This window comes from Tenrec ecaudatus, chromosome 10, assembly GCF_050624435.1.
Source record: "Tenrec ecaudatus isolate mTenEca1 chromosome 10, mTenEca1.hap1, whole genome shotgun sequence".
In the NCBI taxonomy this organism is placed as follows: Eukaryota; Metazoa; Chordata; class Mammalia; order Afrosoricida; family Tenrecidae; genus Tenrec; species Tenrec ecaudatus.
Window position 1 is genome coordinate 111,957,228 of NC_134539.1, and position 18,677 is coordinate 111,975,904.

The 18,677-nt window shown below is 37.5% G+C and overlaps 1 protein-coding gene and 1 pseudogene across 1 annotated transcript in view; one reads left to right on the plus strand and one right to left on the minus strand.

The window, feature by feature from the left end:
• Positions 1-18,677, minus strand: part of EFCAB5 (EF-hand calcium binding domain 5) — a 127,338-nt gene that overhangs the window by 66,442 nt on the left and 42,219 nt on the right. The window contains exons 6-9 of the mRNA XM_075559611.1: positions 16,196-16,244; positions 8,973-9,043; positions 3,755-3,910; positions 484-583 (exon numbers count right to left, since the gene is read on the minus strand). Coding sequence (XP_075415726.1) covers positions 484-583; positions 3,755-3,910; positions 8,973-9,043; positions 16,196-16,244 — 376 coding nt within the window. The remainder of the gene's footprint in view (positions 1-483; positions 584-3,754; positions 3,911-8,972; positions 9,044-16,195; positions 16,245-18,677) is intronic.
• LOC142460561 (small nucleolar RNA SNORA42/SNORA80 family) lies at positions 9,407-9,512 on the plus strand (annotated as a pseudogene).

Sequence of the window (18,677 nt, forward strand, 5' to 3'; positions counted from 1 at the left end):
AAACAGCAATGATCATTACCACTTAATTTCCAAAACATTCAGATGAACAGAGCAGTGGTTCTCAGCCTGGGGGTCCAACTACCCTTTCACAGGGGTCGCCTAAGACCGTATTTCCCATGGTCTTAGAAACCGAGACATGCCTCCTCCAGAGGCGCCCACATACGGGGTCGGTCACCACAACATGAGGAGCTATATTAAAGGGTCGCGGCATTCGGAAGGTTGAGAACCACTCAATTTGAGCATCTCATCATTTTAATCTAGCTGTGTTCTCACCTGACAATTTTTAGTATTGTACTATGGCGAAAAAAAAAACACTGGTTGTCATTAAATGTGATTTTGTGGGGAGTGAACGACTATACATAACTACGGAGCATAATCCAAGGTAGACACGATGGAGAAAAGATTCCATGGGAAAAGAATGACCTTGCTTTATCACATCAATATCCCTGCCAATTAAGCGAGCTCTTTCTGAGTGGCACTCACATTGCCTTGGGTTTCGGAGTAATGTCCTGATCACTTTGGGACTTTGGTCATAGAATATTTCCAGTAATGTCAATGTCCTCTGCCGATCCAAAAACCCCACCTAGGCAGAAAGTTTGTCATTACTTGTTAGAAGGTTTAGAACATTTATGTCATGAAATATGGCTTAACATATGTTAGCTTACTACAATCACCGCCACTACTGCCATCATCAAAATCATCTAACCAATATCTGCAAAGTCAAAATCAGGAAAGTTTTATCTTGCTTTACGTTTATACTCTAATCGCCATTCTTTATTATGTCAAAACACCTTACAAAATTTTTGTCTTGTTACTAACTCATTACTTGCTAAATCCAGAGTATAATGTTCTGTTCTGAAATAGCCTAACTTGAGTGTACTACTTGAAACCATTAACTGCTCCTTATTCATTAATTTTGTTTCTTTGCATATTTTTGCTTTCAGAAAAACTTTTTGTCACAGAAATATAGAAAATGATAAAACTAACACTGTACCTGTTACCCAGAAATGAGCATTGCTAATATTTTGTGTATGTATTTTAAAGTACATAACTGATAGTATGTGTCCTTTTTTCAAATTGCTTGTTTACTTACTCATCATTGAGATTTAAGTCATAGATGAAAATAAATGTTTCATTTCTTTTAATAGGTGAATGGATATCCTATAATAGGAAAACACTAATTTATAAAGGCTTCTTTAATGATGGGAATTTCAATGATTTCCTGTATATTACCAAAATTTATGATTATGCCAGAATAATACTACAATGTATGTCCTTATATACACCTTTCTTCTAGGTTCCGGTTTCTACAAATTGAGCATAAACTTGCTATTCTCCTGGAGTAGTGATCAGGAGAGTGTGCACTAATGCCCCAGGGGCATGCTGAGATGCGGCTGCAGTTGGGGTGCGAAGGCAGTGACGGCTGTACCAGTTGTCTTGAAGAAAACAGGCATTCTCTTATATGCTAATTGTCCCAGAGTAAGGAAAGAAAATTAATCCTCTAAAATAATATGATTGCTTCATTGGCAAGGAAGGTTTAGGGAGATTTGTGGCTCAAACCTCAGCTCCGTCTGAGTACATGTCAATTCCAAATTTCAGGTCTCTTCTATTTTCATATCAGAAACCTGGCAACTCTGTTAGCTTAACTTAGATGATAGCTGTCACATTAAATTTTAGCTGACTTTTTAAATTGACATCTGCCTGAAGCTATAAGACAAAATATTCCCTATTCAGCCATCATGGAAACTTTCTAGCTTTCTGACAGCAATAGGAGTTGTGAGTTATGAAATTCTGGGCTTGTCTTCTTCGCTCTCTGTAACCTCTGCAATGCAGTGGGATGAAGTTCATCCACTTATGGCCTTATGCTCATCATTCTTATAATTATGGTCAAATGCAAAACGCCTGGCTCTCTTTAAAGTCTTTTCTCCAATACGCACTTAATTTCAAACAATTATCAGTGACAGTATGTTTTTCCATCAAAGAAAAACAAAGATTCAATAATGTGCAGATTCTAAGTGTTTAGCTTGATGAATGTTTATCTAGCTAGACATCAACTATCAAGATAAAGAGCATTTTTACTACCTTCAAAAGGCTCCTTTATTGTACTTCTCACTCAATAATTTCCCCAAAGCTAACTACTATTCTTCTGTCATATTAACTAGTTTTGTCTGTTTTTTAACTTTATATACATGGAATCATGCACTATATACTCTTGTGTGTGTCTTCTTTTGCTCCTCATTATGTCTATAAATATTATTCTTGTTTCACTTATTGTAATTCATTTTTCCATTGATGTATATCTATAGATTCTACTGAATATATAAAAATTATCCACTCTATTGCTGATGGACATTTGTGCTTTTAGTTTTCAACTACTACAAAGAGTCACATTATGTTGCCACACTTACAGTCACATCTAAAAATCCACTGCCAAACACAAGGTTGTAAAAAAATTACATATATGTTTTTCTTCTATTATTTTAGTTCTTCTATTTAGGTCATTGATCTGCTTTGAGTCAATGTTTGTATGTCGTGTAAGGCAGAGATCCAACTTTAACTTTTTGCATGTGGCTATCCAGTGCCCTAGCCCCATTTATTACGGAAAGTATTCTTTCCCCCTTTGAATGGTCTTGACATTCTTGTTGGAAATCAACTGGCCATAGATGTTTGAATATTATTTTAGCCTCTCAGTTCTATTCCATTGGTCTATACATGTATTTTTATCAGAGTATCACCTACATTGATACTTTAGCTGTGCAGTTTAGGAATTTGAAGTGCAAGTACTCAAAAACATCAAGCTTGCTTTAATTATTCTGGAACCTCTTGCAATTACATTTGAATTTGAGGATCACCTTTTCCATTTCAAGGATCCCTGGTGGTGTAGTGGGTTATATGTTGGGCAGCTAATTGCAAGGTTGGCCGTTCAAACTCACCCATGCCTTCAAAGGAGGAAAATGAGGTGATCTGCTCTCATAAACTTTAGGGAGAAACTTTATGCTGCCCCATAGAGTTGCAATCAGATGAATGGCAGTGGTTTATTCCATTTCTGGAAAACAGTCATTGCAATTTTGATAGGGATTGCAGTGAATCTCACATGCATTAAAATCATTTTGGATAATATTAACATCCTAACAATATTAAGTCTTCCAATCTTTGACTGCCGCCAATGTCTTTCCATTTATTTAAGTCTTCTTTAATTTCTTTTAGTAATGTTTAGCAGGTTTTAGTGTAAACGTCTTTTACTTCCCTGGTTACATTTCTTACTAGGTATTTTACTCTTTTAGATGCTACTGTAAGTGAAATTGTTTTCTTAACTACCTTTTCAGATTGCTCATCGCTGTTGTACAGAAATACAACTAACTTTTCTTGTTGATCTTGTACCTTGAAACTTTGCTGATTTTTTTTTAATCTGAGAGAATGGGAAGGGGAAGGATTTAGAGACAAGTAATTAGTAATTTAGGGGCGTGCCACCCCAACTATGGACTGCAGACTGTTACCAGCCTAATGTGCAAGGTAAGTGCAGAAGTTGAAAATCGCTTTTAGACAAAAATGAAAGCAATTTGAGAAAATATAAAAATTCAGATTTGAATCTTATAATAAAAGATGTGTACTGTAGTTGCATGCCCTCCCCTCTCCACTATTAATTCATTTTTATTGAGGATCAGTCCACCATGGATTAGATATTAATGCCATCACAACCACCAAATCTATAACCAACCCTTTATCACAAGTAGTATGAAAAGGAGGAACCTACCTTCCCATGGTCACAATACAGGAAGAGTTCAGCAAACATCTGCCTCCGCATGTCCGCTTTTATGGTCTGCCGAAACTCATCTGCATAGTGGCAAAGGTGCCGAAGGAATTCCTCAAACATTTCACTTTTAAAGTTCACAATGTGTGAAGAGATGTACTGCAGAGAAAAAAAGATGAAATTATTTTTTAATTAAAAGATCATTTTCTTGGGGGCTCTTATAACTCATAACAATCCATATATCAATTGTATCAAGCATATGCGTGCACATGCTGCCATCATTCTTTTCTAGACATTTACATTCTATTGACCCTTTGGTATCAGCTCCTCCTTTTTCCCTCCCTCCCCACCCCATCCTCGTGACCCCTTGATAAACTACAAATTATTTTCAAATCTTACACCAACTGCAGCCTCCCTTCCCCCGTGACTTCTGTTCATCCCCCCGGGGAGGGTGTGTGTGTGGTTATGTGTCCATCATTGAGATAGGTTCCTCCCTCCTCCCGTTCTCTCCCTACCTCCCCCCTACGCTTCTGGTACCACTATTTCCATTCCTGTAAATGAATTCCAGAATTAATTTTTTAATAGTGCTTTTTCCTTGGACTTTTCTGAGGATTCAGCTGATGCATGTGAAATACATTGGATGCAACTGTACTGCCATATTTTTTGTTTAGATAAAACATTGCCTTCTCTGTATCATTCCAATTTTAGTAGATGTTGCCAAAGCAAGCACAAAACACTGTCATGTTAGTGCTATTCTTTTTCTTTTTTAAAAAATGTAATAAATCATTTTATTGGGGCTCATACAACTCTTATCACAATCCATATATACATCAATTGAGTAAAGCACCCTTATACATTCGTTGCCCTCGTCATTCTCAAAATTCGCCTTCTACTTGGGCTCCTGGAATCAGCTCGTCTTCCTTTTTCCCCCTCCTCCTCCCTCCCTGCTCCCCCCTCCTCCATGAACCCTTAATGGTTTATAAATAATTGTTTTATCTTATCTTACACTGCCTGGCGTCTCCCCTCACCCACCTTCCCGTTGCCCATCCCCCAGAGAAGAGGTTACACGTAGATCCCCAAGATCGGTTCATGTTAGTGCTATTCTATGGATTATTCTGTAGAGGGACCAGCATAACCCTCCACACCATAGATCAGTGGTCCTTGATATTTTCTGAGCAATGTCTCTCTAGATTACATCAGTGAATATTAGGTAGCACAGACTTTTTTTTCACAGTGTGAAATACTAAAACGCTGCTTGTAAGTCAAAAGTTCTGTAATTTGAGTCCAGTTTTTCTATTTCTGTACACTATACATGAATGTGTTTCATAACTGGCTACATTTACCTATTAGACTACAAAAGGGATGAGGATTATCAACACTTGTCTTTTCTGTATTACATTAAGCTGTTTGCTGTGTATCTATTTTTTGGTTTTTGAAAGCCTAGAGCTTTAAAACATCTAGATCCTTGAGTCATTTCTCTTGCTCCATGACTGTCTACCAATTCAGAAGCATTAACTAGTAGAGAAAAGTTAGAGCCATTAACTGGCCTCACTTCAAAAATTGCCAGTCATTGAATATCTGCTTTCAAATAGTGTTTGATATTCCATATACATCTCCTTTAATACAATTTTACTTTAACAAAAATTAAATATGTAGAAATATACAAAGAGAAGTCTTGCTTCTGTCCTCACCTTCTCCCTGTCACCCATTATGTTTTTTATTAGTAATTTTTTGTTTATCCTTCCAGCATTTCTCTTTGTAACTATTAACATATATGTACTTCCCCCTACTCCCCCTTCCTTTCTTACACAAGATTTAGATGCACTGCTCTGCTCCGCGACTTACATTCCCCTTTACTAAAGAGTCTGGAGAGCATTCTGTACCAGTACATAGAGCTTCCTCATTATTTTTCACAGCTTCATATTCTTCCATTTTGCAAATGCAGTGTAGTTTATTTAGCCAGTCACCTGTTATTGAACACTTAGGTATTTCCAATCTTTTGTTCTTCCAAATAATGCACAGTGAATAACCATGTTCATGGGTTATTTTGTACCAGTCTTGGTATGTATGTTGAATAGATTTCCAGAAGTAGGATTGCTAGTGTAGAAGGTGACTGCATCTATCATATATATATATATATATATATATATATATATATATATATATATATATATATATATATATATATAATAAATGTCCTGCTTTTGTTTCTCTAGAGAACCTAACACAGAATATAAAATTTTGGCATGCAGTGGGGTCCTTTCTCAAGAGGACACTCTCTTGCCTTTATTAAAGAAGTTGTAGGTCTGTGAACTGGCTCAAGTCGGAATTGATTGAGGGGCTATGACTCCCTATTTTGGTGATCCAAGTTAATCTTCTATTCATTTGCTCATATATATTTGAAGCAGATCACACCCCCAAGAAAACTCTCTTTGGCTGAATAGCAAATCTCACCATGGATGTGATTGCATTGCATCAGATCTCGTCCTGGAGGATAACTGCATCATAACTATGACCCAGCGGAGTTGACACAAGTCTTAGCCATCACATGGTCTGTGGCTTTTCTGATAAGCAGAGTTTTTTTTTAGTATTCTATATATATGAGATGTGTAACATAAAGATACCTTGTTGCCAATATCAATTATAAATCAAATACTAAATATAAAAATTACAGAAATTTTCCAGAGTCTTTTGAAAAAGCTGAAAAAGTGAACATACACAGAGGAGCCTTTATGTTTTCATCTGTTTCCAAAGAATTAATCAACTAATTGCCTTAAATCCTGAAAAGATCACTTAGATTAATTTAAGAACATGGTTACTGATATTCTTCTATTTAATAGCTCTATGAACTATTAAACATTTAAACTATACTTAGTCATATTTTACATACTAGGCTTTAATGTGCTGACTTCTCAGCTTTTCCCTTCTTACTTAAAAACCAAAATATTGATAATGTGGTAAAAGTTCCATTAACTGATTAATAGACATTATTAAATTCTAATGTTTTGAGGCCTTTGGAATTCATACTTAATTGCAGCCACCCTGGAGAGTTAATGAAGTTGGTGATATAAAAACAATAAGGGGAAAAAACTATGCTTGGAAACTATTAATCTGAAGTATTGATTTAAATAATATAATTAAGAAATGCCTGAACTCAAGGAGTACAGAATATTTAAGTATACACAAAGATTACATTTGTTATCTGTCTTTGACGTAATAGTATGTTCACATAGCATTTGAGGAGAAAATTAATTTTCCAACCTTAGGGAAGGAACTTTCAAAAAAAAAACCTGTTTCCACTGGCATCCAGTCAATTTCTACTCATGGAAAACGCCATGTACCACAGAGGAGAACAGGGTTTCCTTGGCAATCATATTTATAGGATCAGATTGCCGTTCCTTTCTTCTGCAGTGCCACTGGGTGGTTTCAAACCTCACCTTTAGGCTAGTAGTCAAACACAAACCATTTGCCATCACCCAGGGACCTTGTAAAAAAAGCAATGTCAATTATATATTCAGAAAAGTAGTAGTACACTTGAAGCATCTGATTTTCTAAAACTTTAGCTAACAAATGAGTTGAGCAAAGGCCCTATTTCCTTTTCAGCAATCTGAAAAATGGCAGGCCAAAGTACATCATCCTACCCCTACTGCTGAAGAGAAGCTTATGTACAAGATGGAATCGCGGATCAGGCAGCATTATGCTCCTTACAGTTGAAAAGCATTTAAGAAGAGACACACCAACTTAGGTTAGCTCATCAGAGGCCCTAGCTAAGAAATTATTTCTCACTTTCCCTGATGCAATTTCTCATGTTTCCCACACCTCCCTTGAAGCCCATTGCTCAGAGAACATAACAAATAAAAGGAGCAAAACAAGCCAAATAAAAATATAAGATGCAGCTAAATGCAGACAGAACAGAAAACTAGTCAAACATTGTGTTAGTCTGGGTAGACTAGAGAAACAAATGCATAGGCACCCATGTGTGTATAAGAAAGAGCTTTATATACAAGAGCAATTGAATATTGATAAAACATCCCAGTCTGGTCCAGATCAAGTCCATACATCTGATATTAGCCTATATGTCTGATACTAGTCCATAATAATGCCGAATGCAGGAGGATCACAGGCTAGTGGGTGGAAAATCTTGTGGATCCAGTGGCAGTAGAAGCATCTCAGCACTGGCAGGGCTCTCCACATGGCTCCTCCCACTCCCTGGGCTCTCACCTAACTCCGTGTGTCTTGTCAGAAGAAATATCTGGCAGGGAGTGAGCATGTGCCCACCTCCAGAGAGCTATCTATCTCCTTAGCGCCTCCATATGAGGTCATCAGGCTGCGATCTGATTAACAGGTTAAACTCCACTCCTTCACTTACTCTGAAGTCTCAAATTGACCACAGATTATGTAACTACCCAAACATACTATGAGGACAGAGTACTATACAGCCTGAATTTAGTAGAATGTGTTAAAAGAAACATATAACCTTTAGGAACAGTTGCTGAAGCCTCAACATTTAAAATGTAAACTTTGGGCTCTGGACGACGGACATAAAACACTCAAGTGTAAGGATGTGAGCATCTCAGAGCAGATCACTCACATGCAGCAAGAACAGAAAGAGTCTCAGAGAAGAGAACCCAGGTAGAGACCTGTCCTTTACTTGTTCCTAGTCAAAGTATACACCAATTTCTAAGCGTAGCAAAGTTTAAAAGTTAAACTGGATTCCAGTGTTTATAAGTTTTGCATATTCTTAAGCCATTAACTAATTTAGTATCTGCCTAAGAGGGCTGTTAAAACCTGAATATATCTTAGACAATTCCTGGCCCAGAGGAACTGCGTTGTAAGTTGTATTATTTTTTGCAAATTCTCATTATTTTTATAACCTTGTTTCAGTCAATCTAAAAAAAACCCCAAAACAAAACACCCACTGCCGTTGAGACCATTTTGACTCCTAGAGGCCTGTAGGAGAGGGCAGAACTGCTATACATCTTTAGGGAGGCAGATGACTTCTTTCTGCCACAGGACAGCTGGTAGATTCCAACCACCAACCTTTCGGGAAGTCGTTGGGTGCTTTAACCACTTTTTTACCAGAGATCCTTTTATTTAAAGCTAAATGTTTGTTTTTCTTGATTTTACCGGGTGATAGTGGAAGTTTCACACTTGCACGCCAGGAGACAATTAAACCTGGCAAAATTATTTTATTCAAATGTTAAATAATGTAACTTCTTACTTCAATAAATTCCTTTTTGTTCAATCTTGGTTCCATTGAGTCAATAATCTCCAGTGCTTTGTAAGATGATTCTAATTATGGAGTAAAGGTAATTTGATAGTTAGCATGGTTATAACATTCATATTTTAAATCCACATTATAATGCTTTAAATACATAATAAAACTATTTATTTCTCTTCTTTTTTTAATAAAAATATTTCTTAACTAATGTTCACCAGTACCTACCATAAAATAATTGCTACATATTTGAGTAACATTCCAATTACTACAAAATTAATTAATAATTAATACATATTTGTGTAACATTCCAATTACTACTTTATTTAACAACAACAACAAAGCCAAAGTCACTGCCATCGAGTAGACTCAAACACAAAAAAGACTGACCCTACATTTCTAACGACCAGAATAGGATAAAACAAAAACACATCTGTGCATTTATAGTGTTAAGACAACATCCCATGCCAAAGCAAATTGTAACCCCGAACCATTGCCTGGCTTACCCCATGGGCTTCAGGCACTGAAGTGGGTTGCACAGTGAAAAAAAAAAAAGACAGCAAAAACATTTGTGTCAGTCTGTCCATTTATGCCACCAGATTCTAAAACACAACACCTCTATAAATTTCCTTTTCAAAAACTTTCTTTGTCTTTAATATTTCTTCAATTCAATAATATATTAATTCTCTTAGTAAAAGATCCACACAGTAGATAAATATAAACAAAACATGTAAATATCCCCCTTCCTTTGCCCATCAGCATGAGAGGAATCCTTGAACCTAGGGCCATACAATAACCTTTCAGCCTCGAACTGAACTACTCCAGGAAAGTCACTTTCAACTTGACAACAGTTCTGCTCAACTAGAAAAGATCGCTTGTCTTGAGCAGTATGCTCTTTTAAAGAGTTACCTATGAGAGATCAAATAGACAATAAAAAGTCTAAAGTACAGAGGCAAAGCTAAGGGACAGGCAACACAGGTAGAGATAGTGAGACTGGCGACACAATGAGAAGAATACAACCACTGTAATTGAGCTGTATATGTTGCAAGTGTTGAATGGATATGTTTGTTAAGTATACTGACAAACACATGCAAACCAACCTTCCCCTTACTCCCTGCCAACACGCATTCCTCTTTGCCCCATAAATAACCACTGCCAACAATATGCTGTCATCTTCCTGGCAACTTTTCTTTGCATTTACATATCAATATTTGTACACATACATTCATGTATTTGGCTTTTTGTACATAAATACGATCGTATTAATATTTGAAACTTGCTTTTTTCCCCCAACTCACTACTCATCTTACCTCAAAAAACTCAAACTCACTGCCATTGAGTCAATTATGACTCATAGATCTTTATGTAGGTGCTGGAGCACAGGGCAATGGTTTGGGATGGGTTGGGCATACTAACTGAAATCACAGGCTTGAATGATAAATCCTAGAAAGTGCGTATAACATGCATATTGGTAAGAGAAACATAAAAGGAGACCTGGAAAAACAACTATCTAACATGTAAGCAAAAAAAAAAAAAAAAAAAAAACAGGTAAAAGACAGAAGAAAAAAAATCAGAAAAGGTATTTCAGGAATAACAATGAGATCAGCAATGGTGAATGTTCACAAGCTTATTTTTAAATTTTCATCGGCTATGACAATGAAGTGATCTTTATTGACTATACCAAGCAACAAACACCTAAGTGATATGGCAATTCAGGATAAACTAATGCATTGCCTTGCCTTTCCCACTTCTCCTAACAGTGACCTCTCTTGCCTACCATGGCACAGGGCACATGTTTTTCAGCCACTCTTGAATTTACTAACTACTTAAGATATCAGTGTTTGTGCTCCCAAGTTTGCAGTGGGTGCTGATACCTCTTTCCAGACCCTCTCTTGAAGTGGATTCATTCAGATGATGTGAATCAGACTGGTTTGTACCAGTTAGTTGCTGTTAAATTGTATGGCTCTCTTCCCTGGCTGAACTTCAAGCAACTTAGGAAAACATCTTAGTGCTCTTTGTATCCTCCAATCCTTCACAGTATGTGGAATTAAGTGAGGGACCAATAAAGATTAGATTAATACATATTATAGAAAACAGTATGTACCGTCTGTCAGTTTGTCATACTGTGGTAGCTTGTGTGTTCTTGTGGTGCTAGAAGCTAAGACACTGGTATGTCAAATACCAGCAGGGTCACTCAGCAGAGCTTCCAGACTAAGAACAGACAACGAAGAGGGAATCGGCTGGCCACTTCAGGGGAATTAGCTACCGAAAACCCTATACATAGAATTGAAATATCGTCAGTTACTGAAAACCTAATGAATAGAAGCAGAACATTGTCAGAGATAGTGCCTGAAGACGACCCTCCTCAAGTCAGAAGGGACGCAAAATATGAATGAGGAAGAGCTGCCCTCTCAACGTAGAGTTGACTATTATGACACTAGATGGAGTAAAGCCTTCAGGACCCTCACTTGCTGATGGGCACTCAAACGAGAAGAAACAGCTTCTAATATCAATTAATAATTGGAATTTGGAATGTACAAAATGTTAATCTTAGAAAACTGGAAGAGAATACAAAAGATTTATATTCTAGGCAAGGTGAGCTGAAATGGAATGGTATTGGCCATTTTGAATCAGAAAATCATATGGTTTAAATATGCTGAAATGACATAATGAAGACAAATGGTATTGTATTCATCATCAAAAAGGACACTTTGAGATCAATCTTGAAGTACAATGCTGTCTGTGATAGAATAATGTGTAGCCACCTACCAAGAAACCCAATAAATGCAAATAGTATTCAACTTTATGTACCAATCACTAAGGTTAGTGTGGTAGAAACTGCAGAATTCCACCAACTTCCTCGATCTGAAATTGACCAAACACACAAACAAGATGCAGTAATAATTATTGGCAATTTTAATGCAAAAGTTGGAAATACAAAGGAAGAAAAGGAAGCTAGAAAAATATGGTCTTGTGATAGAAACCAAGCTAGAGATCACAAGATTGAATTTGGCAAAACCAACAACTTCAATTAGTGGCAAAGATGGTGTGAGATGCCTGGTATAGATTCAGCAAGGGCAATGTAACCGGGAGAAATTACTGAAACCTAAATGAATGATAGTGGGACAGGAGGAAAGTTATAGGAAGTGGAGGAAAGAACTAGGTGACAAAGGGTACTTATAGAGGTCCAAATAGAGGCATGTACATATGTAAATATATTTATATAGGATGGTGGGGAGGTTGATCTATGCGCATATATTGTAGGTTTAGTATTACGGCAGCAGATGGACATTGGACCTCCATTCAAGTACTTACTCAATGCAAGAACACATTATTCTATTAAATTGGCATTCCATGGTGGACACCTTTCCAACACGATTGCTGAAGACAAGTGGGTACATAAGCAAATGTGGTGAAGAAAGCTGATGGTGCCCAGCTATCAAAAGATATAGCATCTGGGGTCTTAAAGGCTTGAAGGTAAATAAGTGGCCAGCTGGCTCAGAAGCAACAAAGCCCACATGGAAGAAGCACACCAGCCTGTCTGACCACGAGGTGTAGAAGGGACCAGGTATCAGACATCAAAGAACAAAAAATCATATCAGTGGGTCCCCACCTTCCCGATATGATTGCTGAAGACAAATGTGTGCATAAGCAAATGTGGTGAAGAAAGCTGATGGTGCCAGGTTATCAAAAGATATAGCATTTGGGGTCTTAAAGGCTTGAAGATAAGCAAGTGGCCATCTAGCTCAGAAGCAACAAAGCCTACATGGAAGAAGTACACCAGGCTGTGTGACCATGAGGTGTCGAAGGGATCAGGTATCAGGCATCAAAGAACAAAAAAAATCATATCATTGCAAATGAGAGTGAGTACAGAGTGGAAACCCAAAGCCCATCAGTAGGCAACTGGAAAGCCTCTTACTGAAGGGTTGTGGGGAGGAGATGAGCCAATCAGGGTGCAGGGTATCAACGATGAAACATATAACTCTCCTCTAGTTCTTAAATGTTTCCTCCCCCACACTATTATGATCCCAATTTGACCTTACAAATCTGGCTAGACCAGAGGAGGGTAAGGGGAAGGTGTGGAGAGAATGAGGGAACCAATCACAATGATCTACATATAATCACCTCCCAGGGTGATGGACAACAGAAAAGTAGGTGAAAGATGACATTGGTCAGTGTGGGACATGAAATTAAAAAAAAAATTATAAAGGGTTTGCCGGGGAGGGAGGGTGGTGAAGGGAGAAGAAAAATGAGAAGCTGATACCAAGGGCTCAAGTGGAAAGAAAATGTTTTGAAACTGATGATGGCAACAAATGTACAAAAGTGCTTGACACAATGGATGTATGTATGGATTGTGGTAAGAGTTGTATGAGCCCCCAATAAAATGATTTTTAAAAAAGGGAAATTGTCTAGTGGAAGGTAACATATCTATATCTGACCTGCAATACAACATGCCTATATATGAGGATTCTCTCTATATATACAAATCTACCCGCATATACTCAAATATAAGCCGACCAGAGTATAAGCTGAGGCACCTAATTATTACCTGGAAACCAGAAAAACAAGTCTAGGATAGGAAATGCAGGATGTGAATTAACACTGAGACCAGAGGGGAGAGACGGAGCACAGCCACAGACACATCTTTACCAGTTCAGCTGCGGGCATAAGTGAATCACTACGGGTGCTTCTGTGAATTGGAGCCGTCCACGTCATAGGACGGCTCTGATTGGTTAGATGAGTAAGCAAACATTCAAAGCCCTGTAGTGTCTGCGGGGCTTTGAATGAACAGTGGAGGAACGGCAATCACCCGTGAGATGTTATGCCTCACGGGGGTACCACTGATCCGTGTATAAGCCGAACCCGTTTTTCAGCACATTTTTTGTGCTGAAAAACTCGGCTTATACATGAGTATATATGGTATTCCATTTGCTTTTATTCAAAATGTCAAACACAAAGAGATTGGTTCATTGTATATAATAGTATTTTCTTATACTTGTAAGTGTAAATTTTCTTATATGTATAAATTATAATTTTATAAGTATATACTTATTTTCTTATACTAATTCATTATTGTGTACCATTATATCAACAATCATTAAATGTAGGTACTGATTTCTGACTATTCCATTATTCTTCCAGTGAAATTATAACTATTTCTACATTGAAATACAGTACATCTAACTTTCCTATAAAGAATTTTTCTTGTGTTTTCCTTTTACATCAGTCATGATTTTATATCTTTCTTTAAAATTCTATGCATACAGGTAATATTTTCTAGGATAGTAAAAGGGTATTATAAAATATTTTTAATAAAAGAGGGAACATTTTAGTATTATGATTGACTGATTGATTACTTCTCTGATTTTCTTTATTCCCCATCTGGAAACAACAGGAGACCCCAAGTACACCTATAAAAGCTTTAAAAAACTATACAGTCCAATGAAATTTTTTTTCTTGGTTTCTTGTTTTTTTAGGCCTGTTCCTGAGGTTATCTGGGGCACTGACTCTGCAAATTGCATTGCATAAACCACACCAGCTTTAGTTTCGTAGACATGGTGTTCCACTATCTTTTCAGATATTAGGTTAAAGTAATTTATTAATTTATTATCTTAGTTTTAAATAAAAGAATAATTAGACCCATAAATTACAGGATAAGACAAAAGGCAAGAAGGATTTGAAAATAATTAGGTATTAAGGACTTCCAAAAAAAGCTGTATATGGACCCATGTCTGCTAATTGATTACACACCAATCATTCTGCAATCTTTAAAAGATTTAAGTTTGGAAACCCAAAGAGGACAGTTCTTCTATTTCCTATAGGGTCACTATGATTTAGAAATGATTATAGGCAGAGGATTTCTCTTTGGGGTGTGGGAGACTGTGCAATATATAGAAAGACTATAGTTGGATACTACAAAACCAGAAAACAGCTTGAGCAGAGTGAAAAGTAAACAGAAAATTGAAAAGGCACATGTATAAAAGGTGTGAGGGCAATTTAAAGTGGCATGGCAATTTTCATAAATATTTCGAAGATATAAATTTTTTCTTTTTCAAATTATGCAGTAGGCATTTAAGAACACATATTAAATATTTCAGAGGTGAGGCTGACTGCATGCTTCCTTATAAGAAAAGTTGTAACTTTTTCAAAAAGAGGTTCTGTGTACAGGTGGAAGAAGCCGTGGTGGCACAGTCTTATCTTTCTCCTGTGGAACATCTGGTGGGTTTCGAACTGCTTACCTGGTGGATCACAGCTCAACCTGTTCCACATGAGCTAGAGGAGGCTTTCTACTCCCGTAAAGAGCTGCAGTCTCCGAAACTCACAGTGGCAGTTCTACTCTGTCCTACAGGGTCACTATGAGCCGGCATCTAGTTGATGGCAGTGTTTGTGGAGTACGTGTATGTGTACGTGTGTGTGAGAACAGGTGAAGCTGTGCTATCATCTTATAACAAGGCTTGAACGTTTTACTAATAAAGGAGGAGTTTGATAGGTTTCACAACAAGAATTTCTCCTTATTGTACCAAACGCACTGTCAGTTTATTACAACTCATTGTGACCCTATAGGACAGAGTGGAAATTTCCCTGTGGGTTTCTCAGCCTTTACATCTTTATGGGAGCAGAAAGTTTCCCTTTTCTCTTGCAGAGCAACGGGTGGGCTCAAATAGTTCCCCTGTGGTTAGCAGTCAAACTCTATGACTATCAGAGTTCCTTATTTTTCGTTCAGTAACTCTTATTTCTGGTCCGTTTTAAGCTAACAAATTGGATAACTATTATTCAGTTACTAATAAAAGTGAAGTGGGAAATTCCAGGTTCATGTACTGTTCAAATATATCTTTGGATCAGAGGGTACTATATGAAACAAAACTTAATCAAAATATTTAGAACAAGATAGACTACTTTAAATAAAGCCAGTATGCACTTCCTCTGTTTCAGGCTAACTCACACTATATTAAAATATCCTGGTTTTTTATGGACGAGCAGAGTGAAGAGTGGTAGTTGACATATGCTATAGATCTGAAAAACTAGAGTTCATAGGGGAAAACTGGTGCCATTAAAAATAAAATCAATAGGTTAAATATACCCAGAAACAAGCCTAACATTTGAGACACCAAAATATGTGTTTGTCAGTGTAACATTTCACTCAGTACTGACTCTGCATTTGAATTCAGCCAGCCCCTTCTCCCTTCAAAAGAAAAGAAAAACACTACAGGAATAGGCAGACTTACCAAGCTGGAAATCTGGATTTTGAAAAAACTCATGAAGAACATTCTGAATCTGTAAAACAGAGGGGAAAACATATAATACTCAATTACATAGATACTATAAACATACACTATCCATTTCTTTTAGTTAAAAAACAATACATGCTTCTGCTAGTTAAGGCCTAAGTGATCCTTTGAACCAGCAGCCGAAATAGCAATGACTCACATTTAATTTATAGAATACATCAAGGTGTGTAAGAAAACCCGAAAACTTGAGGTGTTTGGCATAACTCAAGTGGCTGACTCAGGTCCAGATACATATTCATTCTCTCTCTGCCGTTGAATCAATTGTGATTCACAGTGACCATGGAAGATAGGGTAGAATTACCCCTGTGGGCTTCTGAGACTGTAACTCTTAACAGGAGTAGAAAGCCTCGTCTTCCTCCTGTGGAGAAGCTGATGATTTCAAACTGCTAACCTCACAGGTAGCACCCCAACACATAACCACTCTGCCACCAGGGCTCCAGATTAGACTCTACTTATTCTCCTTTTGCTGTATTTCTGCTTTTTACTCACAAATGGGCTCTTAGAAAACGTCACCTGCCCCTAGCAAATAGTGGTAGGGGTCAAGAATGCAGCCACACTGTTCCAGGAAACCTACTATCCACTTCTTTCCTTGAGAAACCTGTTCTCAGAATAACATCCTTATGCCAGACCCCCTGTAAGACTGATTTTGTAAAAATACTTATTCATGCCAGCCCCAAGATGTCTCCAGATTAGCAAAATAAGTTATTTCAAGATATTCATAATCTTTCAACAGAAACTTCTAGATCTTATGATAACCCTATGACTGATTCTACAAACTCTAAATATCAACCAATCAGAAAACTGCCTATTAGATATGTCTGCTTTTAAACCATTCACTGACACTGACTCTAGCTCACTGGAGCATATGATAGTTTCTCCTATATGCCTCCCAGTTAAAATTATTCTATTCCTTAATATACCTCACCATTTATGCTTTTCTAGAGTGTCAGATATTTTATTCTATATTTCTGGTGTCAGAAGTGGGATTCCAAAGATACATCACGTGTTGCCTAGGAGTTCAGCACCTGGACCTTGGTACTAGTTGAATTGCTTGTACTCTCAGACTCTACTTTTACAAACTCTCAGGAGTAAGAACACCTCAAATATAAGGTCCACTTTCCTTGTACCATAGCTCTTTGAATTATATCAAGAATCTGTTTCTGGCCCCAAATCTCACTTATTAGCTTGCTGGTTTGAATTTGTAGTTACCAGGTGCGGTATAGTTGTTCCTACATTTTCTCAGAGTCTCTTAAGCCTCAATGATTGTGGACATGGTTTTTGGCAAAATATATAAATAAATAAAAGCTCTTAGCATGTTTATCATAAACTTAAAGACACTTCTGTGGTGGTCTAGGTACTTCCACCCACCCCCGGAAAATTTTCACCTAACAAAGGCACGAGAAAACAGACTGAACTCCAAGGCAAGTGAACCCAATTCTCAGCCTATCTCTGTGGACTAGGCAGATGCTGTTTTTGCTGGTTAACCTATGCATGTTAACTCTGCTTTTGGAAAATGAGAAATGCCACATCTAGCAGCAGCTAGGAGCCACCGCTGGGACTCAACCCAACTACACACATCACTCTGGTTCTACAAGTCTGCATATTTGTGTGTTTGGGCATCACCTTACTACACAGAGTCTGGAATATCAATGGCAAGTCTTTGGTACTCTTGAGTTATCTAAATTGGGTTTTCTATGCAGTGAATTAGAAAAATCTCTCAAAGTATGCAAGTCCAATGGACGCTTACATGATTGGTATGTAAAGCCCCTTACAGACATCAGGATAGCAAATTCCTTCCCTACAGGATACTGCATCTGAAATAACTAAACAAGAAACTGCAACATCAAATTTCTGCAGCACCTTTACCATGTCTCTCCCCCCTCTATCTTTCTCTACCTGTGTATACACTCTCTCCAGGTAGGGTGCTGGAAACTATGCCACTATTTCAGATAGCAGCAGGGTCACCCACGGTGAACACATTTCAGTGGAACTTCTAAACGAAAACATACTAGAAGGTAGGACCTGGAGATCTACTTTTAAAAAATCCAGTGAAAACCTTATAAAGATCAGTCAAACACTGACGGGCTAGTGCCTACAGGTGGACACAGTGCCCTCAGGTTAGAAGGCACTCACAATCCAGTGGGGGAAGAACTGACTCCTCAAGGCAGAACTGATATTATTGATGGGGGCAGAGTAAAGCTTTGGGGACCTGCCCTGGCTGATGTGACAGGACTCAAAAGGAGAATATGTAAATATTCACTAACAATCTGAAAGCTAATGTATGAAGTATGAATTTAGGAAAATTAGAAATTGTTACAAGCAAAATTGGAGGCTTGAAGGTCAATATCCTTGGTAGTGGCGAGCTGAAATTGACTAGTATTGATCATTTTGAATTGAACAATCATGTGATCTGTCATGC